General features: G+C 31.3%; 1 protein-coding gene across 1 annotated transcript; it reads left to right on the top strand.

Annotated features, from left to right (window-relative positions):
* Positions 1 to 18,450: 18,450 nt before the first annotated feature.
* LOC112515525 (probable LRR receptor-like serine/threonine-protein kinase At4g37250) lies at positions 18,451 to 21,631 on the top strand. Its single transcript, XM_025122400.1, has 2 exons — positions 18,451 to 20,128; positions 20,751 to 21,631. Exons 1-2 carry the CDS (start codon positions 18,466 to 18,468, stop codon positions 21,452 to 21,454), a joined length of 2,367 nt encoding a protein of 788 aa, XP_024978168.1. The 5' UTR covers positions 18,451 to 18,465; the 3' UTR covers positions 21,455 to 21,631.
* Positions 21,632 to 26,441: the final 4,810 nt, after the last annotated feature.

Below are 26,441 nucleotides of genomic sequence, written 5' to 3'. Positions count from 1 at the left end.
TATATATATATATATATATATATGTATATAATATGTGTGTGTGTGCATGTATATATAAGGGTCTACGTTTATGAACTTGTTATTTTGTGAGATCAATGAGATCCAATTTAAACCACAAAAAATAATTGAAAAAGAAAATCTAAAATAAATTAAAAACCTCTCCGTCTCTCCTCCCTTCTATTTTCTCTCTCATATCTCCTCTCTTCTCTCCTTTCTTCTTTCTTAATAACATATATGTACAAATGACTTGATATGAAATCAAGGTGAACACATTGTCAACATTTTCTTAAAAATAATATTATAGTTTGTGAGTACATTGTGAACATTTTCTTATAATATTACGTATAGTTTGCGAACACATCATGAATACACTCTAAGGGGCCGTTTACCTAAACACTTACCGGTAAAATTCAACATTATTGCTTACTTACCGGATAATATTTTATTCACTAAAACGCATCGTATGCAACAATTTATCCTAGTAAGAGATAACCATGGTAAAAGTCATCGTCCTCACTTACCGGGTAAGACTCTCGATTCTTGTCTTCACTCTTACTGGGTAAGATTTTTAGTCATTGTCATATTCATCCGGTAAAGTAAAGTGACTTGGTAAACGCTTACCCGAGTAAGCATTTGGTAGACGACACCTAAATCTACAAAATCTGGTATAGATTGTGAACATAAACTAAATCTAAACATACCACTTGTGAACCACAATTTGAACACCAAATTAAACAATTTATTAAGGTTGTTTACATTGTGTTCCACAATATTCAACTTGTGTGCACGATGTGTATGTTAATACGAAGACAAGAGAGAGAAGGGTAGATAGAGAAAGAGATAAATATGGAATTTCCCAAAAAATGCATTAATTCTGATTTAATAAATAAAGATAATCATCTCATTAATTATCTTAAATTTGTGACTTAGAATGGATCTCACGTATCACACACACACACACACACACACACACACACACACATATATATATATATATAGGGGTCTATTCAAGGGAGAACTGAGTTGTTTGTGGTAACTGTGAGAACCAATATTAACCATAAATCAATAAATAAATTAGGAAATTTATAAATTTGGTAATTTTAAATTAAAATCTTAATGCAAGGATATTTTTGGTATTTTAAAACTCTCCTCTCTCCTCTCTTCTCTCTCCGGCCACCGTTCTCCGGCCTCCGGCCACTGGCCTCCGGTGATACCACTATGATACCTAAAATTATTGACTCTGTTAAACAAAAGATACATTGTGATACCTAATCATATATAAGATGCATAGTGATACCACTGTGTTACATCTTCGATCGACCACACAAACGACATCAATGTGATACCCAAGCACATATATCATGCATTGTGATACCATTGTAGTATCACCGGAGGACGGTGGCCGGAGAGAGGAGGGAGGAAAGTTTTAAAATACCAAAAATATCCTTGCATTAATATTTTAATTCAAAATTACCAAAATTATAAATTTCCTAATTTATCTATTGATTTGTGGTTAATTTCGGTTCTCACAGTTACCACAAACTAATTAGCTCTCATTTGATTAGGCCCCTATATATATATATATATATATATATATATATATATATATTGGGTTTTCAAACGGGTCCTTAGCAAAAATAAAACCCAACCAGAATCCAAATATGCCCCAAAAGTCGGGTTATGGATTTCAAGGCATTTGTGTTTTGCACAAACACCTTATTTTCGGTTCGGGTTTCACACACTCCCTACTGAAGGTGGTAGATGGTTATGTTAATAAATCTAAAAAGTAAATGTTTATTTTCTGAAAAGAGAACGACAGCTCTTGAAAACTTTGATTAAAACAGAAAAGAACAACAGAGTCCTCAATCAAACACTTGGCACAAGACCTAAGGGGAGTAACAGTAAATAGACAACGACAAAAACAACATAAAATCTGAGGTGGTTGAATCACCGTCTCTGTCACAAACAAAGCAACCAAAACAAGGATAAGCTGATACACCACGCCTCCATGCAAAAAGTATATACTTATTACCTATGAGTATCAGGTTTTTATTTATGTAACAGAAGCCCTTTTCATTCTTTTTGGAGGTTTTGTTACACTTGTATTAAAATTTTATACGATATATTATATTAAATGTCTTATAAATTAAACAACAAAGATATCGTAGATGACAAAGTAACATAGAAAATTCATTTAAATAGAATCATTCTTTTAACATTGTTGTAAACAAAATCTTGATCAGCTTTCTCTAATAAATCGTTAGATTGAAAAATTACCAGATAAGAGTTTACCAACTGTAGTCTACCTCAAGTTCTCAAGAAACCCTGTCTCGATTCTAGTGTCGGATTCTCCTAACTCGCAACTTTTTTGCTTGTTTTCAAAGCGTTATAGTGCTCTGAATAATGCTGATCAATATGACAAGAAACGAAATCAACAAAATTGCTGGTGAAATTACTCTCGGATCAGACAACAGGGACACAAGAAAGTAAAAAAAAAATATTAAGTTGAGTCATGCTTATTGCTTCAATCATAAAATTAAAACATGGGCTAAAATGCAAAATACATATATAATTTGGGACCCTGTTCGGAATCTCATATTGGTACACCTTCCCGTACGACCCTAACAATCATTATGCGTATAAAATAAATATATTTAACTATTAGAAGAATTACTTACGCTGGTATGAGGCTATGACTACAAATTTAAACCTTCCGGTACGACCCTAATAATCATTAAACGTATAAAAAAAACATTTTCAATTATTAAAAGAATTACTTACGTTAGTAAGAGTCTATGACTATATATTTACTTGCTTTGCAAAAAAAACAATTTTTTTATGAAGGTAATTAATTTTATATATGAAATGAAATGATACAACATATCAACGTATCAGTGAATCTACCTCATAAAGATATCAATATAAATAAATGTGTAACTTTAACTTTTGCGATATTGGTACAAAATTGTACCAGGAGGTCCCAGGTTCACAACCAAGAAGGAATAAAAATCCTCTTGTGGCCATAAAGGTTTAAATGCAGTGACTTCAGGCTATCTGCAAAGCAGGTGGTCGTCCTGAGATTAGTCGGCTCGCATAACGGGTTGGATATCCAGGTTAATAAAAAAAACTACATCAACCGAGAAAAAAAAAAGGTACCAAATAAGTTGGTACCCAGTAGCTTTAATTGATACGTAGTAAAACAGTTTATATACCAATTATAATTAATTAGTACATAATATATAAAGGAAAAAAACATGTTTACTGTACCATATTCATCGCTATAAAATACCAATTAAAAGTTTTGTTATACAAAATTCATGCAATTGAGTATTAATAGTTTTTTCATTTAAATTATTAAGCGAATATTTTATGTGTATTTTTGAGGGAAAAACTATACGTTATTACGATATTCTAAACAATATTTTTATTTAAAAACGTGATTATATTTTTTAAGATAATAAAAAAAATCTAAAATAAAAGACAAAAAATAATACGATAATAATAAATTATAATAAAATCACATTGGAAAATGGAAAGGACAAGATTGGATGCAAATCCACGTCCTGGACATGCTTTCTCTCAAAAACTAAACATACCATACTTTCCATACACCTAATAATATATGTTGTTTCAATATAACTACTTTTATATATATATATATATATATAATCATACAAGAATATAATTTCATATAGCTTTAGTGTTGTCTTTCTGTTCGTATTATTCACGGGATTCTATACATATATATATATATATATATATATACATGCATACATACATATATACGTGTATATATATGTATATACACACATATATATACATGGTCAGTTTGTAGTTTTATGCTGAATTTAGATATTTTTATAAATTGTTCATAAAAATTGTAAATGTATTTTTTATAAATATTATTATATGTCATCAATTAATGATCATTTTGTAGTTTTATTATCATTAATTCACCAATTTTTCATATCCTCGACTTGTAATTTGTTATTGCCAATTTGCCTTCCAAAATACATACGTACATGTAGATTCAGTTTGCCAATCTGGCTTCCTTTGTGAACCAGGGAACAAACAAGTATATAACATGTCCCGAACATTCAAAAGATATTCATCATAAATAGTGTATCATTTATCATAAATCTTATAAAAAACTCCCGTTCATCATTTCTTATGAAAGAAGACATGAGTCGTGCGATTGTTTATCTATAAAACATGTTCGTAAGTGAACCTTTTTTTTAAAAGTATATAATAATTATATACGATAAATAGAATAAATAAACTCACACGCATTCCTTACATATGGGTGATGTTTGAACCCATTAACCTCTTAAAAAGCCAAAGACTCACATACCAACATTCCTTACTTTATGTAATATGATCGTCAAAAGGAACGAACAAGTGGTTGTGAGTAATAAATGTAGTTATTAAAATGCAAATCTGGTGACGTCAACGTGATTAGTTCTAGACTTCAAAGTCTCATGTGATTTCGTACATGGTATACTATAGCTAGCCATTAAAGGCTATGCAAAATTGTTTAGTATTTTGTTGTATATATTTTAATAAAGAAATATAATTAATAATTAATAATTTAGAATAATAATATTAAAAGAAGAGTTCACTAAATTCAATAAAAATAGGTTAAATTGGAAATTAATGAGGGCATAAGCATGTGGGGGCACAGCTAAGCAAAACACTTTTTGACTAATCAAAGATTTTGGTCTTAGCCTTTCCAAGAATCCAACACAACCTCCAATAATAACTACCAGATTTGCCTATGCTCCATATACTCTTACATTATTATATCCATTTTATACATACACATAATAAAACACACACACACACACATATATATATATATATAGATATAGAGGTTGGTTATTATACAATCCTTAACATTTGTGCAACCAATACAACTCAATCTCAACCGTCCATTTCATTTGATTAATATGTGATTTYATAGAAGTTTTGATTGTTTCATAATATAAAGTATTGATCATAATTAATGAACCATATTCATCTTCCATAAATATTCAAATCATAATAAATGAACTCTCATCATTTCCATAAATATTTTAATTTATTGGGTTGCATTGGTTGTACAAATGCAATGAGTTGTATTTGAAACAAACTCTTTCTCTTTCTCTCTCTCTCTCTCTCTCTCTCTCTATATATATATATATATATATAATCGGGTTCATGTGACACCAACTTATTTTCGCATAAGAAGACATTATGAAGGTTAAAGAAATCTAAACCTTCACAGCAAAACCACTATGAAAGTTACATTTACAGTGTTTTACTGTGAATTTCAAGTGTAAAAAATGATCTCACAGGTCTCACGAAAACAATCTAGTCTCATATATATATGGTTGAGTTCTGGTGAGGAAGAAAGTTATGATGAAAAAGATGAGAAAAGATCTTCGTATTTGAACCAACTTTAATTGAAAAGAACCACCAGATCAACACTAATGTGACACTAGATCAATTCCTTTCTCAAACACAATTCATGAGTTGTTTTGATATTAAAAGTGATCAAAAGTTCAAATATCTTATTCCACTTCTCATCTTAACTCTTAATCTGACATAATTCTTTGTCTATATATAATATAAATTATAACAAATCATTTTCTTAAAAATCCTTTATTATAAAAAAAATAACTGGTAAAACATACCATTTTTAAGTATTGTGAAATACGTTATATTGTTTTATATTATGAAAGAAGACATGTGAAACGTCACTTGTTCGTAAGTTTGACATTGTGAAACAAATACATAGGAAACCTAATTTTAACCGAAACTCATTGATTTTTTAAGATTGATTATCGATTTCTCAATGTTTTTAAATACACCAGTATAAATTGTTAGTTATAATATTTAAGTTTTATTTTAGATCTGATCTCATTAAGTAAGAATACGTGTACTGATTGTTTTTAGTTGTATGGAGACTTTCTTTTAAAAATCAATGAAATTGTAATAACTTCGAAAACTAGTAAATCATGTATTATTTCATATGATTTTTTTTCCATCTAAGACTAGGATTTAGAATAACGATGAACATAAATTTGTTTTAGAATATGTTTGTTTTACATGTATTTATTTCACAATGTGAACATTTTTAACCTGTCAGTGGAACAAAAGTTGCATGTACAAAAGTTTTACATTGTGAACTCCATATACATTATGAAACAAATATATGTCATCAGTACATTAAATGTTAGTCTTAAATTAAAAAAATCACGATCTTAAAATGAACGTTCTTACGATTAAACTCATATTATATTAATTGAATCTTAAATTATAAATTATACTATATTTAATTTTAAAGCCGACGTAAGAATATTTAAAATTAAAATAATGAAATTCGATGCAAAAGGAATAAACATTTACTATTTTAATACATTTATTAAATAAATAATAATATTAAAAATAAAATCATCAACTATAGTATAGAATCTAGACTTTTATTTTAATCTCATTATTTTTTCTGGAATTTTATTTTATCGTTTAATAAAAAATATAGAATTTTTTTGATTGGATGAGAATGAAAAAAAATATATGAATGAATTTTCATTTTTCAAAAATTGAATTAAATAATTGTATAGAAAACGAAAAATTATAAATAGTCAATTTAATATTAATATCGATATATATTTTTCAAAATTTTATGGTGTTTTCAAATTTATATTTTTTTTAAAAACATTGTCGTTTTCTAAAAAACACATAAAATCGTATTATAATATCTATAGAGACAAAGAATAAAATAAAATATTAAAATCAAGATTTATCTCGATACATTTTTAAGTATCTATACTATATTATAAAATATTTGACAAAAACTTTTAAAAATCATTTTTTATGCATGAAGTACTGTTTATTGATGCATATTACTTAAAATTCATTATTGCAAGTAAATTGTCCGCATGTACAACTTATTAAAGCTCTATGTTTGAATTTGTGTAACTAACTATAGATAAACATAATCAAATTCTGGATAAGTACCTCATTTTAAATAAAAAAAATCTAAAATATATTTGAGATAATCATTAAATTCAAAATATTAAATGTTATCTTTATAAAAAATTATATTATTAAACTAAAAATAAATGACTTCATTATTAAATCTAAATTAAATTATAATAGAAAATAGAATTAAAGAAATTACACAAAAAAAAAAGAACTTTTAAACATTTAATTTGATACTAAAATCGATGTATTTTCTTTCAAAATTTGATGATATCTTCAAATTTATATTTTATACAAAAAAAATAAAAAGATTATCGTTTTTTCGATACCATATAAAATCGTATTATAACATCTGACGGAGACAAAATAAAATGAAACATTAAAATTGAAATGTATCTCATTGCATTGTACGAATACTTTTCTAGTTCTAAAAAAACGTTTTGATGCCAAATATTCAAAATTTCTAATAGAAAATTCATAGTTTTGAGTCGTTACGTATTTATCAACCATATCCCAATTTGACAAATCCCAAAAGTTTTAAAAAAAACTAGTAATGCTTCCCACAAGATTCTTTTCAACATTAAAAATTAAAAATAAATATATAAATGTCTTATTTAAGAATCTTGTTATATATATCATTGTTTATGTTAGAATCAGGTTAAATCATACATTAAAAATGTAAAAAATAAATTATGAGGTTAATATTTATAAGAAGAAAATTATTACGTAGAAATGTATTTAACAGTACAAAAGGGTGCATTTTAGCCTACCCTTTATTGATAATAACTTTAAGAGCTATAATTAGCAAAACATTAAGAAATTATTATCATGTGTATTTATCGGAGTCAAAACCGAAATGGATTAGCCTGTACTGGATTGAAACCGAAAACCAATCTAATTTAATCCCTTATGATCCCAAAATGTAATTTTTTTAATTTCGTAGAATTTATGTGTTGTTTGACAGTTGTTGAATGGTTTGATGCAGAATGATTAAGAGGCTTTCATGATATAGTGCAAAATGAAATATAATTATTTGGTAATTGTTTACAATGAAATTAAGGTGCTGAATGATTAAGGGAGACACAAAATACAAAATCATTTAGGGGGTTTTAAGACCATTAAGAGACAGATTTTCTTTACCGAGCAAGATTCATCTCTTAACGATTCAAAGATTGTCTATTAATGAAACTATTAAGAGATAAACAAACAACCCCTTAAACAAAACCGATACTATTTTTAGTTTAAGCATCTCTCAACATTAAAAAGTTAAATTCGACTTGCACTTTTTCCCTTTTCTTTTCTTTTTCAATCAACTTTTTATGGTGAAAGGGAGAACAAATGGATCATGATTCAAGACATTTTAGGGTAAAAGTCTTAACCCTTAAGTCACACACTTAACCAAGATGTCATAATTATCCACTTTTATTTTAAATCCAGAATAAAAGATTACTATGATTTCTAATTAAAAAAGAAAAAAAGGGGAAATTTACTGTAACAAAATTTGTTAGAAATTCTGGGTGTTTCGATTGCTTGGATTACCGAAAGTTGTGATTCAGTTTCAGATTGAAATATTTCGATGGTACAATCGAAACTTCAATCGGATAAAATTCAGTAATTCAAACAGAGAATCAGTGTTATGAATCTATCTGTACCCTCGAAAATCAAATGACCAATACGAAAAATAATTCGAAAACTGTGAAACGCCAGTTTCAGAACCATCAAACTGTGTTTAAAAAACAGGGCCAAAAAACCGGATTCAAAATCACAAATTCGGATTTTCGTGCATTTTTCATATAGTAACATTAACCCGAATAAAAAATTGACCCCAGCCAGGGTCCCGCTACCATGGGCGCTGCCCCCGAACCCCCGTCGTTTAGGGGTTTCGCCCCTAAATAACGGTATACTTTAAAAATCGAAATAAACTCAAACAAGTGTGCACTCTGCACCACCCTTACTTGTTCAATATTTATCAATATTACATTAGTCAACAAATTAATCTCATTACACTTAGATGATATTGGTGATACAAATCACCAACAAAATTGATTTCATAGGACGTCTATAATGTCTAAGCATTTTTATAGAATTAGATTGTAACTGTCAAAAAGTGTTGTGATAGATTTATAGGACGTTTTTTTTTATATTTTATGAGTTTTTTAAAAGATGTCATATTAACTATTTGTTAGGACACTTCTCAAACTTTTGAAAATTGTCTTATAAACTGATATTTTTTATAAAACTTTTTTTGTCACATAATATCATATAAAATAGTTAATACGACATTTTGTTTTAAAAACGTTCTAAAAAACTTGTTAGAATGCCTGAAAGCATCCTATAAACCTATTGTAACACTTTTAGATATAACATTTTTTAGTTTGGTCCTATAAACTTAAATTTTATAAAATATTATATTAGTACATTTAGTCATTTTAAGCATCCTATAAAACCAATTTTGTTGTAAAAATATTAAAAAGTAAAGGAACATAGGAATATAAATACGATTAAAATTTTGACATCGGTATGGCTTTCTTTATCACAAACTCTCTATATTTATTTTTTAATCTAAATAGATATAAATAACAAATGGTGTTTATAAGAACTCGATAGAGATTCGAATGAGAACAAAAATGATCATCAGATAGAACATTGTAACAGCTTAAAAATTGAAGCTACATAACTACATATCAAGTGTACTTACAGATAACGCTGAGGGGTTGGCTCTTTGGGAATATTTAAGTCTTTTCTTATTAACCTGGATATCCAACCCGCTATGTGAGCCGATTAATCTCAGGGCGACCACCTGCTTTGCAGATAGCCCGGAGTCACCGTATTTGAACCTCCGTGGCCACAAGAGGATTTTTATTACTCATTGGATTTGAATCTGGGACCTCCTAGTACTTTTGACCTTTGAAGTCAAGCTCAAACCAATCAGCCACCACCCTTGTGGTTGAATATTTAAGTCTTTGGGACTCCTTTAAAGTCATTGGGTCGAGTCTTTTCAAGATAATTACATTTCTTTTTGCCTTTACTTGAACGCCCACGAGATTAACTGAATATATACATTGTACATATGTTTATAAAAGAAATTAGAAAAAAAAAATGAGATTTTGTGAAAATATGTGATCTAGCAAAGCTGAGAAAAGCATCGGTAAAGTTTATTCTTCCTCCCATTTTGAGACACAGAGTACAACAAATTGATGAAAGAGTGCGTTTATTTCAAGTACAGATGTAAACAAGTCAGTTTATTGTTTAGAAGATTAAATAAAATTTATTTGATTTACATAAATACAATATTTTTACAAATTAATTAAATATAAATTAATCAAAACAGAGCGTACTTAATTTGCTCAAATTCTTACTTGAGAATCTAGTTTCAAAAACATCATTTTGATGTCTCTAAAAAAATCTGAAAAAAGAAAGTTTAATAACGATTTTCTGGCTACGAAATTATAATACGTCTGGTTTTTCTTCATAAGGTCATATATGTTTCCTTAATTGTATTAAAGAAAACTTAAAATGTTCCTTTAATTACATTTTGTAAAGGGATTCGAGTTTTTAAAAATACGTTCCGTAAAATAACAGTTCAAATGAAAATACGTTTTGTTTTGATATAATTCACATGTGAATTAATACAATGATGTTATACACCGTTGTTGAAAAAGAGAAGAAAAAGGAGATTTTCAACTCTTTATCTTTAAAGAACTTTAATTCCTCATAGATTAGGGGCATAACCAAAGTTCTTGTAATCATGAGTCTTTAAGAAAAGTTCATGGATAAAATCTATGGAAAACCCAATAAAACTTTATACTTTTATTAAATAAACAGTCGTTTGGGTCTGCTCATTATGAGGAAAAATTTATCGTATTATGTATCGTTTTAACGGCATGACCGTCATAGTTAGAACAGTCAAACCAACTCTGTAATTTCTTTCAATATTTACTATTGTTTTTACAACATAAAAGATTAATATATATTATAATAACGTTTATACTGATATTTATTTCTAGAATAAAGTTCAGTTATGGTCCGTATGTTTGTAATTTTCAACCAGTATTATTTCTAAACGTCGAATACTTGGATTCGGTCAATTACATTTGCAGTTCCCAGTGGTTCTAGTCCTCTGATCTAAGGGTTGTTAACCTTTTCTGTTAAGTTTGGTTAAATGTGGGGTATTCTATTCATTTTCACTATTTTTTTAATGATATATTAAATTAATAAATATATTATATTTTTAATTTTTAATTTGGAAAAAGGAAATAGTGAAAAAGACATATTATATTTTTAATTAAAGAAAAACTCATTTATTTTCTCCTTTTACAATTTAAATTTTAACATAAAATTAATAAAATAGTGAAAATGAATCAAACGCCACTTATTTAACCTGACTTAACGGAAAAAAAAAAATAATGATCGTTAAATAAAATGACTAAAACCTTTAGGAATTGACAAACGCGAGGGATCAAATCCGAATTTTTTAAATTTAGGAACGATATCCGTTGAAAAATATAAACGTTAAGGACCAAAACTAAACTTTAACTCTTATTTATATTTAACAGAGCTATTGACGCTATTTCGATTTCTTTACCCTTTTCGTGAATCTTTACTTCTAATAGTAAAAGTGGTAGCTTTAGAATAAAACATCAATTCAGAGATTTTAATGGGTGTTAAAGAGAATTGATGCTTCATAACGAGACTTTGTCGGATACTAAACTTTATTACAGGAGTTGTATATATGGTCACATCGTCTCTGTTATTGGAAAAGTTTCTTCATTATAAACAATTTCCCTAATCGGGATAAACAAAACAAAATCCTGATACAGAAATGCCCATGTGACAGTATGTGTTAAGTCTGTGTTTTTTAGATATAAATGTCACAGTCATTTGTCGTTATCTTGAACACAGACATAAAAGAAGCAGAAGATATCGTAATTCATGGGTACTTGTTCTTGTTTGGAAGTTGGGAGTAGATTAACTATAAAAAGAGGGTTAACTACTTTTTATTAGTTGATTTGTTAACGTTAAAATAGTAGATTAAGTAGACACACCTTCATTTTTAACTTAAAAAAAAAAAAAAGGAAATGTCAGTTCTCTCAAACTTTGTCTTGAAAATGATATGTTTTTTTTATTAACCTGGATATCCAACCCGCTATGCGAGCCGACTAATTTCAGGTCGACCACCTGCTTTGCAGGTAGCCCGGAGTCACCGCATTTGAATCTCCGTTGCCACAAGGGGATTTTTGTTCCTTCTTGGATTTGAACCTGGGATCTCCAGACACTTTTGACTTTTGGAGCCAAACTCAAACTAATTAGGCACCACCCTTATGGTTAAGGATATGTTATTTGATATCATTATATTATCAATTGTTATACGAATACAGATAATTCTGTTTCGATAATGTTAAAATACACGAATGATTTCTAGGGAATTACTACAGTTAATTATTTTTGTATAAATTTGTTGTCACCATACGTAATGAACAATCCATCGAATCTTCGGAATTAGCTTGTGATTACAAGCTGAGAACAAAAAGAGATCGGAGTTCAAAATCAAAATCTTAGGTTTTTTAAAAAACAATCAAAAAGTTCATGTTAAGGTCGCATATATAAAACCTGATAGAAAAACCCAGTGGCGGATCTAGAAACTTTTATAGTTAGAGGCATACTTAGGGGTGTAGAAAAAAAATCGAAACTAAATAATTCATCCAGATGAAAACGGTTTTGGGTTTTCTTTTTGGCTTAAACGGATCAGTTAACCCAATAAGGATAACTTATTCAGGTCGATTTTCTGTTGACTTTTTATTAATTCAGCAAGGTGTATAATTTTTTTATTTTATATTATGAACGAAAATATCAATGTGTGCTACATATAGATCAATTAATAATCAGGATATCAAGTTGGGAGGCCCTTGCCTTGTTCTTGTTGGACGTACAATAAGGAAATTTACTAAACAAATGTTTTTATAGCTTTTTTTTGTTAAAAATTGGTGGGTTTGTTGGGTGCCTAGGACCCCCTACCACCATGCACTAGATCCGCCCCTGAAAAGACCGAATATAAGACCTACGTAACCAAACACTAGATCGTTGAAAATCAAAGGAAACTCAGAGTTATAGATGACTTATTTATAAGGCGTCATTGTAACTGTTTGCCAGCGCCCATCAGCTTGATCTGACTTATATTTTGAAAGAGTTTGATAAATAATAACAGATAATTAAAAAAAAAAAACTGATCTAATAACTTGAAAGACTAAAATCCCTATAGACATGTGTTAATGGTCTTAAAAATATATATATATATATATACACGTTTTCACTTACATCGAAAGCATATTCATCTCTAAACTAACTGATTATAAGTTCAAAAAATGTCTTTACATGAACGGAATTACAAGAAATTGACATAATCCGCACCACCGATGAAGCATGAGTTTGATCCAACGCTAAACGAAAAATTCTTACCGAAACTACCCATGCCTCGGGTCCATTTTAAAAATACAGGTTGTTTCTAGAAATACATAAATAAACGATGAAATAAAATATTTTATTAAGAAGTACTATTTTCCATTGCATGCCCCTTTGCTTCTTGCCCCCACCCATGTCCCATATTCCCCTTGGAGGTAAAATGAAAAGTTGAAAATTGGCCTTAAAAACAAGTAGAACCTATGAAAATTCAACAGTCTCTGATTTGACATTTAAAATCACATTTATTTTTATTTTTATTTTTATGTAACACCCTAAATTTATATTTGTATGAAACCATATATTTCATTTTAACATATAGTTAATTTTGCTACCTTTATCAAGTCTTTCTTGATTATATCACTCTTATCCCAAAATACGTCTCTCCTTATTATGTCACATTTATCTCAAAATACGTCTCTCTTGATTATGTTACCCTTATTCCAACCAGTTGATAATAACATATCGAAATCCAAAATTATGCTAATAGATAGCATAATAACATATTCAAAAATTCCAAGTATGAAACCATACGGTTTCTTCACCAAAAGCAAATCGAAAGATGCTTTTTTTAAAAATAAAACTCACATTGAATCACAAAGAGATGAAGACTTTAAAACAACAACGATTATCAAATAAAATCGTGAAGAGAGATTATTCTTCTCCTTCGATTTCTGTCTGTCTTTTTCACCGTGAACATTTATTTTAAAAACGAATGAAGTAACTATTTTCCGAACCATATCAGTTAACAACTAACTTAATAGCTAGTTTACCAAACACAACCTTAATCAATCATTAGTTTTTTTTCCAACCAAAAACAACATGATTGGCGAGCATTAATTAAGTTTTTAATCAAGGGTGCACACATCAAATCATCAATTTGTAACAAATTATAATATGATTAAATGCAGTAAAAACCGATATGTATGGTCCTCCACTTTTTTAAAATTTATATTCAACAAAAGGTGTACAAGAATTTTAAAATAAAACCGAAGAAACAATTTGTGACTGTTGTGTACCTCAGTTGACAAAGGGGCGGAAAGATTTTGCCCCAAATACAAAATAGGTTCTCGAGCTTGATCATGCCCCCTGCTAGTCTTAGCCACTAAATGGGCCAAAAAGTGTCTCCCACATTAGTGTATTTGAAGGCGGGTTCTATATGAGACTGTTTAGGGTTGCCGGAAGTAAACTTCTTTCCCAGAAGAGAGTGAATTATGTGTTTATGTCCATGTGGTTTACACTAATTTATGGATTCCGTTTCTAAAGTATATGGATCGTCCCTGTGGTTTATATTTTGTTGTGAGATTGGTCTCTTGTCTTTACCCCGTTAAATCCTAACTCGTTAACTCAAGGACGATTTGGTCTTTTTATCATTTTCGGATTAGTATCAAAATATAACCTTGACATACCAGAAATGCCTTAAGTTGTTGATGAAAACTTGCATAACCGAAATTACTCTGCTTTTTTTTTCTTCATTTGAACACACAACTTCTCACTAATTTCTACATGGGTTTCTTCGCCAATGCTCGAGAATGAGACAATAACGGAATTCCATCATATTTGTCTACAAACAACTGCTTTTACGGCTTTCCAAGCCGTTGTCGGTTCTTTACAATCTCATTAAATACATCTTTTATCTGAACTACTCCAAATCACAATTTACTGCAAAGATTTCCATTAAGAAGGAAGAACATATACAATCCTTCGACTCTATTTATTACGCATTTATGATTATGGTCCTCGCCTTTACTTGGCTTCATTATGGAGTGTTCGATATAGATTTCCCTAAAGTTAAACCTTTTTACGTGTCTTCTCACCGCAACTATTTTCTTAATATACAATCATCTTCTCAGAAAATTGACGGTTTCTTTTAATCACTTTACCTGACACCTTAAGGCATTGTAGCTTACATGTGGAAAAAAATGAGCAGGTCAGGTGAAATTGAGGAACATATCAAAAGGGTTTCCAGTCAATAAATAATTTTTTATGCATGTCAAAGTACTGGATTGGTTGAGTTCGGCTGCTACCGACACCCTTGTCCTTTTTTTGGAGTTTTAGAAAATACTGATATATTAAATATGATTACAAACACTGTTACTAAAATAACGAATTCAATTTTTTACACAAAATAATTTAAAAGATTTTACACATTTGACTGCGAGCAACCATTAGATCAATCGCGATATGTTTCAGTTATCAGCTAAACTCTTTTCGTGTACTGATTAAACTCGTCCAAATAAAATTCACTACACAAATCAACCTATTTTTACATATACTGGTCAAAATTGTTCTGTCTAACCATAGCCTTACATCATTCATCACTATAACCCTACCTTTTCCTTCACCAAATGGCCATAAACGTTATCGATTTGAAACTTCCCTTGAAAAGTCGCCGTATTTCTTGCACGAACGTAAATTCATGACAAAATTACGAAAATGCCCTTTGGGAGTACCTTGTACTATGACCTGAAAAAAAATATCAAGAAAATCAAGCACAGGCTGGTACCCAACAACCCCAAAACCATATTGATATACATACACCAACTATGTATTTAAGGCATGCAGTACTCTTTGTGACCTCTGCAGGGTTCCCACCCTTTTCAAGTGGATCCCAATCATTTATTTCTATGGGGGTCATTTTTGTCATTTCCCTTCTTGTACCTCAACAAAAATTCCAAATTCTCCCTCCAAGATGCAACTTTTCCACATCTTTTGTATTTGATTTTATCATAGAAATACAAATGAAACCCGAAAATTGTACTAAAATACGTTATATCTTCGAGTTCGAATTCTAAATCTGTCATCTTACTGGAGAGGGGATTGAACCCGTCTGCTAGCATCAGCCGTAAGTCACTTTGAAATTTCTACTCATATGTGGTTCCTAAGGGGCTGATTTTGTGTAGGAATGGCAACGGACCGGTTATTGATATCCTCGTCTTCGAACCGATAACCAAAACCGTGTCCATAACCGCCCTGATAAAATCCACACCCTCTCCCTATACCCGACTCGGAAAGTTCGTTTCTCAATTGTCACCATCTTATATTTTTTTATAATTGATTTAGTTCACGTTGTTATGTAGTTTATTAGTTGTTTTGTACGAAACCCAACTGGTTTATTAGTTAACAATCAACTTATTAATCAACAACTAGATTCCAGCTAATATTCAGTTTATTAGACAAACATATCCATAAATACCATTTCAGGAATTTGACAAGTATAACAAGTTTAACCATTTGGGTCTTGGCGCACTGGTTAATGTCTAGAGGGATGTAGTGAAAATCTCAATATCTTGAATTTGAATCCAGATGCTGCACCAAAACCTCATGGCGATGAAGGTTCATCTGACACCATGTCGTTTCTCGTCACTCGAATGATTAATCGATGCTCAGTAATGCGACCAAGAAAAAGTATAACGAGCTTCGGAAAAAACTAAAGTACATACAATTACATAAATGTTTGAACAATTCATTACTTCTTTTTAAAAAAAATGATTAAATTAATAAAAATTCAAACTATGATAATCAAATTAACAAACATTAAAAAAAAATTATTGCAATTTTAAGTGATATATTTGATAAAAATACTTTTTTTATTCATTAAAGGTTGAAAATCAAAATATTATATTATTATTTAAAAAAAAAAGAAATAATTAAATTCTAATTTATATAAAAAAAGTCAAATGTGTGACAAGGTTCCTGAATCACATCTAACATTACCTTTTATGGTGTCTTGTAGCAAAGATGCCATCCCCCTTTTTTTCTCTCCATTAATCAATTATTAGTGCTTGCTAAATTTAGAATAAATGTCTCTTTTTGCATATCAATATTAAATACAATTATTATTATTATTATATTATATTTATAATAAATAATATATTAAGAGTAAAAGGTAAGAGAATCAAAAATAAATTTACTATAAAGTAAAAAAAATACATTTAACTCTGATAATTTTTGTCATTTTATATATTATAGTATTAAATTATCTGATGTTGGAATTTAAATTACACTCAAAATGAGTTTGTAAAGAGAGAAATGATATTTCAACATATATTCCAAGTATAACCAATGTAGAACAGTAGAACTCTAACACGCCATTTTGGGTGTAGAACTTGACTCTGATACCATGTGAGAATATATGGAACCCCTAGATTACCCTCCAAAAGAGCATTTGATGGAGAATGAGAATTTCAACATATATATAGAAAATAGTCAAAATCTAGATGATGTGATATTCTAACACGTCCTCTCCAACAAATGCTAGACAAACATAACCATCACATAATGTCGAAAGGGCTAAACGAGTACAAATTATTATAGAGTATCATGTCTCTAGAATTGTAAACCGTGGTTCTCATATAGGGACGTTCCAATATTTTTGGAAGCTCTGTTATATCCAAAACTTTTGATTACATTGTATAAATGAGATAACAGAGAATATACGTTAAGAACAATATATTGGGCTAAACCTAAAACGATTAACAATCTGAAACTAAACCTAAATCATTAATGCTTTGAACATAAATAATTTCGGATATAGTTTTGCACAGGTCGATAAAAGACCCTAAACTATGCAAATTTGGGCCCCAAAATATCAAAGGCCCTTACATTTAACATACATAAAGAATATATGTGGAATCTGTACACCCTCCAACTTAAAATAAATTAATAAATATTTTATAAAAAAATATAAGTTGTTTCAAATAAGAAATCTCAAACACCGGAAATAGAAAACGGATTGAAATTTAAGCTAGAAAAGCTATCCAGATGTATCACACTGGTTTCAATGTTCATCGATTACATCTGAATGAATTTATTTTATATTTTGTCAAAAAAGGTCTGAACAGCACAGAGCATATTGGTTTGTGGATTTGTAGTTTAATTTGATTTTGAGGTGAGCTGTGCTTCTGTCTCTCTTTATTTTACCTCACTACTATCCCTCTTCACATGGCCCTCCCTCTGTTTGTCATAAATCTCACTTAATATCCCCACCTTTCTCTCTCTACTAGAAACCAACACAAAAATGTCGGATTTTTTCACTCAATCGCCATGAACGCCATGATCAACCTCCATTTATGTCTTCCCATTCTTCTTCTTCTTCTTCTTGTGAACCAGTCTTTAGGGTTAACTACAGATGGGGTTTTGTTGCTTTCCTTTAAATACTCTGTTTTGAATGATCCTCTTGGTGTTTTAGATAACTGGAGTTACTCTGATGAGTCTCCATGTTCATGGAATGGCGTTTTCTGTGGCGGTTCCGGCGACCCTGTGGCGGACCACCGTGTCACTGGGGTGTCGCTTCCTAACTCGAAACTTGGTGCTTCCATTCCCGCCAATCTTGGATTGATTCAGCATCTTATGAAACTTGATTTGTCGAATAATTCGATTAATGGGTCGATTCCATTGTCGTTGTATAATGCTACAGAGCTTAAGTTTCTTGATTTCTCGAATAATTTGATCTCCGGCGAGCTTCGTGAGCTCGTTAGAGGATGGAAAAGTCTTCAGTTTCTAAACATTTCCGGTAACTTGTTGAACGGAAAGGTGCCGGAGAGTCTCGCCGGACTTTCTAATTTGACGGTGGTTTCTTTGAAAGATAATTATTTTCATGGGAATCTTCCAAATGGGTTTGATTCAGTAAGATTTCTAGATCTATCGGCCAATTTCATTAATGGGTCTTTACCTAGTGATTTTGGAAGTGGTGATCTTGTCTTCTTCAACGTTTCCCATAATAATATTTCCGGTGAGATTCCGCCGGAATTCACGAACAAAATTTCGACAAATGCTACCATTGATTTGTCGTTTAACAATCTCACCGGAGCAATACCGGAATCCAGTATTTTCTTTAATCAAGACAAGAGATCCTTCGCCGGAAATTATGGACTTTGCGGCAAGCCCTTAACCAACTTGTGTTTGATCCCTTCCTCCGTTTCCAAACCACCGAACGTCTCCTCACCGGCGACGTCTCCTCCTGCCATTGCCGCCATCCCAAAAACCGCCGATTCCTCTTCAAGCAATTCGTCGAACACCCGGAGTGCATCTTCAAAGCCCGGGTTCAAAACCACCACAATCGTCGGGATCGTGGTCGGAGACATCGCCGGAATAGCAGTTTTAGCCACTATTTTCATCTATATACTAAAAAAACGCAAAAAAGACGCATCAAACAGCAATCAAAAGCACGACAATAATGGCGGCAATAAAGAATACGATTGGGCATCATCGTCGGAAGATCAAGAACGCAAATGGTTACGTTCATGGGCATGTTTGATAAAAAGAAGAGTCACCGAAGACGAAGAATCATCAACTCAAAGTACAACTTCGGAAAGCGAAGAAACCGAGTTGACGGTGGCGCCTCACCGGAAAAATGATAATTCAACGGCGAAAGAAGTAGAGAAGAAAGGAGAGCTGGTGACGGTTGACGGCGGCGATAAAAAGTTAGAACTTGAAACACTGTTGAAAGCTTCAGCTTATATACTTGGCGCCACCGGTTCGAGTATCATATACAAGGCGGTGCTAGAGGACGGCACGGCGTTGGCCGTCCGGCGGATCGGCGAGAGCGGGTTGGAGCGGTTCAGGGATTTCGAGAACCAAGTTCGGGTCATTGCGAAACTGATCCACCCGAATTTGGTTCGGATCCGTGGGTTTTATTGGGGGGCGGATGAGAAGCTCGTTATCTACGACTTCATTCCTCATGGCAGCTTAGCCAATGCACGTTACAGTAAGTATTCTTGCTATTTCTTTATGCGCATGTTAGCATTCATCATCGTGCATGTTAGCATAGAGGCTAATATAAATATACTAATTATTAAAAAAAAAACTTAAATTTGTTTCACAATTATAAAACCAAAAAATATATCTGATATGTCTTAATTTCATTGGCGGAATAGAGATAAAAGCGTAAAAAATATAAAATTAAATAAAGTATTAAAAAAAATCAGATATATCTTAATTTCATTAACGGGGTAACAATAAAAATGTCTAATTTTGGTATAACATATTTTAATGGTATTAATGTGTTTCCAAATTATAATTTAATCAGATGTATGTGTAGTCATACATGCGCAGGTTAGCAAGTCATCAATCATAATGTTGACTACGTGAGTTGACGGTGGATGGTGGAGTGGTTATAACTAAAGCCTTTGTTTTATTAATGCAACCCGGTGGTACACCACAAGTCAACTGTCGTGTAGTAGGTCGCTTTTATTATTTTTTTTAACCCTTAGCCCATGGCATATTATAGCAATAGACATGTCCTAAAGTATCTTATAAATGTATAACTTTGTAAATGAAAACGACACATCATTGGATAATTTGTTAATTTGCGGTTGTACGTTGTGCAGGAAAAGTTGGATCGTCGCCTTGTCCATTACCTTGGGACGTGAGGTTGAGAATCGCGAAAGGTACGGCTCGAGGGTTGATGTATATCCACGACAAAAAACAAGTACACGGAAATCTTAAGCCGAGTAACATCTTATTAGGCTCGGACATGGAGCCGAAGATAGGGGATTTCGGGCTGGAAAGGCTGGTGGTGGGCGAAAACAGTTGCAAAGTCGGGGGTTCGTCACGGAATTTCGGCAGCAAAAGGTCGACTGCATCTCGAGATAGCTTCCAGGACGTTTTAGTAGGGTCAAACCCTAGCCCAAGCCCTAGTGCCATGGGGTGCATATCGCCGTATTATGCCCCTGAATCGCTCAGAAGCCTAAAGCCCAACGCCAAATGGGATGTTTTCTCGTATGGCGTGGTGTTGCTAGAGCTTTTGACGGGGAAGGTGATCGTGTCGGATGAGTTCGGACCCGCCAGCATGACGTGGAGTTCCATTTTGACGGATGAAGAGAAGAATAAGGTGTTACGGATGGCTGACGTGGCGATTCGTGGCGAAATGGAAGGGAAAGAAGAAGCTTTGTTGGCAATCTTGAGATTAGGTTACAACTGTATATCTCCAGTACCACAAAAAAGACCGCACATGAAAGAGGTCATACACGCTCTTGACAAGTTCCCTCCTGCCGCTTCTTCTTCTGCTGCGTATTATTACGGTCACTTATAAATTATTAGGAGAAAAATAAATTTAAAAAAAATAAGAAAATGGAATTTTCTAAAGAGAGAGATGTGTATTTATGATGAAAATGAAAGGTAGGTGTTTGTACGTTTATTTAAAGATAGTGTTGATTGCAATATGTTTAGAAGTAGGATTTCTTTGTCTCAATTTTTATTATTAATTTAACATTTAATTTTGCCTATCTTCCTTGTGGGTCCCATTTAATATTTTAGACATGATTGATTTGAACGACACAAAATGATAAGAAATTTGTCGTTGATTTAGATTTCTGACATGTTTTATAACTGTTTTCGACATATTTAACAATTAATTTTAATGAAAATCGACAAGAAAATAAATACGGGTAAGCGTTAGAATTTGATCTGGGAAATAGGGATGGTGATTTACCCCGACCCGGTGGGAAACCCGATTCACCTGACCCGAACGGGGACGGGGATTCCCCGCTAAAACGGGTCCCGGGGCCGAGGATCCCCGGTAGACTCACACCGGGGACGGAGGATGTTACTAAAACTGGGGCCGGGGCTAGGGATCTCCGGTAGAATTAAACTAAATGATACTATTTATAAGGTTTGACCGAGGATTGACCGGGGTTTTACCGGGTTTTGACCGGAGATTGCTAAATATTCGACCGAGGACGGGATGATAATCCTTGTACCCGTCGGGGACCGGGGCCGGGGGTTGTTACTACAAACCGGGGCCGGGACAGGGGATTACAAAACCCGCCCCATCTCCGCCCCGTTGCCATGCCTACTGGGAAAGACTTGACCAAGTAACCTAGAGTAGTCGAGATCAAAGAGGATCGATTAATACTGAAAATTACAGTCAAAATTTTTCTGTCGATGATCGATTATGTCTCATTCCCGTAAAATTTAGTTGAACTGTAAGACCAACATAACCCAGAGATTGATAGCAATGAGAAGACTAATTCCTAATCTGTAATATATGGTTATTGATTATTTTTATACAACTGCAACGTACACACATCTGTATCAAACTGTAATATCGACAATATTTAACAACCCATATTTTAAAAAATCAAATCGACCCAAACAAGATCAAAAACAGTTGTCAATTCGTTAGCACCGATAATTCCAAAAATAATATAACAATCAGTCAGCACAAATTAACTAATCAGTATTTGTGTATATCGGAAAAAACCAAAAAAACATTATTTTCTTATAATCTAAATTATTTGTAATTATTATAATAATTATAATAAATAATTTCACCATCTAAATATTATAATTTTTGTGGGCCAATGAAGGATAACATAAAAGAGACAATATTCATTAATGTCAACCTAACATATATCTCCATCCTTCAAATTAATTTGAATTTTCAACTTAAAACTGATAATGCTTTTCAGAGGTGAGTTATTTTGCAATCTTTTATATTTGTACAATTAATACAACTTAATTTCAACCGTTTATTTAGTTTGATGGATATGTGATGTCATAAAAGTTTTGATTATTTCATAATATAAAATATTGATCATAATTAATAAACCATAGTCATCTTTCATAAATATTGAAATCATAATAAATGAACTCTTATTATTTCCATAAATATCTCAATTGATTGAGTTGCATTGGTTGTACAAATGTAATGAGTTGCTTTTGAAACATAGTCATGCTTTTTACTATTGTTTTTATTTATATGAATGTTTCTTTCCTTATATAGCTTATTTTATTTTCTTTAAATAAATACATATTTTTTTCATAGTTTTAACTCAATTTGTTTATACCATAAGGCGTTGATAGAATTAATGAGCTTTGAATTTGAATTTAAAGTATCAAGTACGAGTAATTTATGAGTAGTTTTTTATACGAAAATTAACTGTTATTGGAAAAATAGTTATTACTAAAAGGTCGTTTACTAAACGCTTACCCGGTAAGTATTTATTGGGCAATTTTTTTCATCGGATGAACATGGTAAGGGGTAAGAATCTTACCCGGTAAGAGCGATAATAAGGATCGAGAATCTTACCCGGTAAGTGAGGGTAACGACTCTTACCCGGATAAGCGTTTATTATGAAAATTGTTCAATAAGATACGTTTTGATGTATTACAATCTTACCTGATAAAATAAATTATAGTGTTGACTCTTAAAGATAAACGCTTACCAGATAAGCATTTAGGTAAGCGACCCCCAAATTTATGAGCATATTTTACAATATTATCTTGTCATTAAACGTATATTGAGAAAGTATCTGTGAATAATGATAAGATAAATTAATACGAGAGACAAATTATTTAAACTAGGAATAATTGATAAATATCAAGTAATCAGAAATGTCGGGATCGAATTTTTGTCGATGTATAAAACTGTAAATTGCGTTGAAATAAAATTAAGAGTAACCCTACAGATTTAGTCATTGTGGTTTGTCGAAATTAATATTTTTCGTTCCTATAGTTTCGAAATTACAAGATATATCAATTTGGTCCTTTCCTTTAACAACCATTAAAAAATTCCGTTACATGAAGTGCATTTTCGTCATTTTATCAATTTTTTGTCTTTTTATCAAGTCAAAATCGATATGATTTTTGGTCGATGTGGTTTTTGCTTAAGTAAAAAAAAAAAAAAAAATAGATAAAAAGACAAAAATGCCCATAATATATTGGAAATATTTTACAACTGTTAAAAGGAGAGGTCAAATACGAACGTTTTTGTAAACCATGATAGTCATCTGTAATTTCAAAACCACAAGAACAAAAAAAAAACCTCTGTTTAAAAGAAAATAACCCTACTGACCCAACCCTAGACACTTTGTTCTATTTTATAGTAATCGTATTTATTACGGGTTTGCAGACGCTTTTACGTTACTATGTTGTATTTCTCACTCGTCTCATTTTTTGGTTTTGTTTTACAAGTATGTAGTCTTCACAATGACATTCTACGTTCAAATAGATAGAGACAAAGTATACATACACCATACATTTTCATATCTTACCTGTATGTGAGATATACATGGTTTATTTGAATTGGTTCATAAATCTTGTCATCATATCCGTTAAATGAGGAATCTTGAAAGCTGGTTTCCAGAATGAAGGTCTTAAAAACGACCTTCTAAATAATAACGAAAGCAAAATTGTTTTGTTCTAACCATAAAAGTGTTGTCTGATTGGTTTGAGCTTGACTCGAGAGGTCAAACGTGTCTGTAGGTCTTATGTTCAAATCCAATGAGGAATAAAAATCTCTTTGTGACCACAAAGATTCAAATGCGCTGACTCCGGGCTAGCCGCAAAATCGATGGTCGCTCTGAAATTAATCGACTCGCATATCTGGTTGGATATCCAGGTTAATAAAAAAAAAAGTTTGTTTTGTTCTGATGTAATTTGCCCTACAAAGGGATATTTGGTATTTTCATTAATTGGAAATGCATTAATATCTAAGGAGATAAATAAGACAACATGTTGTAAGTATTTGGCATACCATAAAATGATGGACCTACTTTTAACAATTATTTTGTGGTATGGTCCATTAATGATATGATCAATGCATGGAAAAAAAAAAACTATGTATTTATCTATTAATAATCATTGTAAGACAGTCTGAAATGTTTGCTTTAAATCGGGTACGAAACCCCACATGCATCTTTCGTCCCTCGAAAATACCCTGATAATGAAAGTCAACGCCTTTCGAATGGACACCGAGGGAAGGTGGAGATTTTGCGTGGATTATCGAGCACTGAATGACATCACCATTAGTAACATTAGCTGTCGTGCTTGAGTTTTTCGACATTGTTTACTGAAATGGGTCTTTTAGGTTTTCGATTATAAGTTAATTCCCCCCCCCCCCCCCTTTAAAACGTATATCAGATTAAACGTTGCATTTATTTTACACAAAATGTATATTTTTCTTGGATCGGACATGTTATTTAGCATTTTACTTGGATAGTCAGTAGATTTGATATTATGTATATAGTTGATCTGAAAGTAATAAGATTATCGATTTTATCATAGCGATGATAGTTTCGACTGCAAGGTTGTGACGAGTTCGATTCATATATCTCCGGAAGATTGATGACTCAATAATCAGTCTTGTTGTTTGCAGATAGGAAAAATAGTTAAGAATTTAAGTTCGTAATATGTATCTCATATCAGTCTTAATATATAAAGTATAAGTTTAATTAGACGTAATAAATTAATTATATATTAAATTAGGATTAAAAAAAAATACTAAAAATAACATCATTAGAATTACAAACGATAAAACACTAAAGACAAGATTAAAAAGGGGATAAATTATAGAACACAATAAATCAAGATTCTATGGTACATAAATTGATGTTAGTTGAACTAAGTACCAACTTATTAATCAATTGGTGTTTACAAACTTGGCCAACTTTACTTTAGTTGTTGTATCATTTAAATAAAAGATTCTACATTGATGTTATGTATATAATATACATATAGAGTATATTTCAAATGCAATCATGTTCATTTGTACAACTAATGCAACCCAATCAATTGAGATATTTTTTGAAATGATGAGAGTTCATTTATTATGATTTGAATATTTAAGAAATATGACTAGAGTTCATTTATTATGATTTGAATATTTAAGAAATATGACTAGAGTTCATTAATTATGATCAATATTTTATATTAAGAAATAATCAAAACTTTTATAAAATCACATACTCATCAAATTAAATGGACGCTTGAGATTGAGTTGTATTGGTTATACAAATGTAAAATGTTGCATAATAACTCACCTCGCTCTCGCTCTCTCTCTCTCTCTCTCTATATATATATATATATATAGGGGCCCATTCAAGAGAGAACTGATTAGTTTGTGGTAACTGTGAGAACCAATCTTAACCACAAATCAACGGATAAATAAGGAAATTAGTAATTATGGTATTTTAAGTTAAAATTATAATTAGAGGGCATTTTAGGTATTTTTAAAAAATTCATCTCTCCTCTCTCCGACCTCATCTCTCCGACCTCCAATCTCCGACCTCCAATCTCCG

The sequence above is a fragment of the Cynara cardunculus genome (assembly GCF_001531365.2).
Source record: "Cynara cardunculus var. scolymus isolate 2C chromosome LG 7, CcrdV1, whole genome shotgun sequence".
Taxonomy (NCBI): Eukaryota; Viridiplantae; Streptophyta; class Magnoliopsida; order Asterales; family Asteraceae; genus Cynara; species Cynara cardunculus.
Note: the sequence above shows the minus strand (reverse complement) of the source record. Positions and strands in the feature narration are given on the sequence as shown.

Bases quoted from the DNA above. Each gene is read 5' to 3' on its own strand.
- LOC112515525 (XM_025122400.1), top strand. From the start codon at position 18,466: ATGAACGCCATGATCAACCTCCATTTATGTCTTCCCATTCTTCTTCTT. The intron at 20,129-20,750 runs GTAAGTATTCTT...TACGTTGTGCAG, and splicing joins CTTAGCCAATGCACGTTACA to GAAAAGTTGGATCGTCGCCT.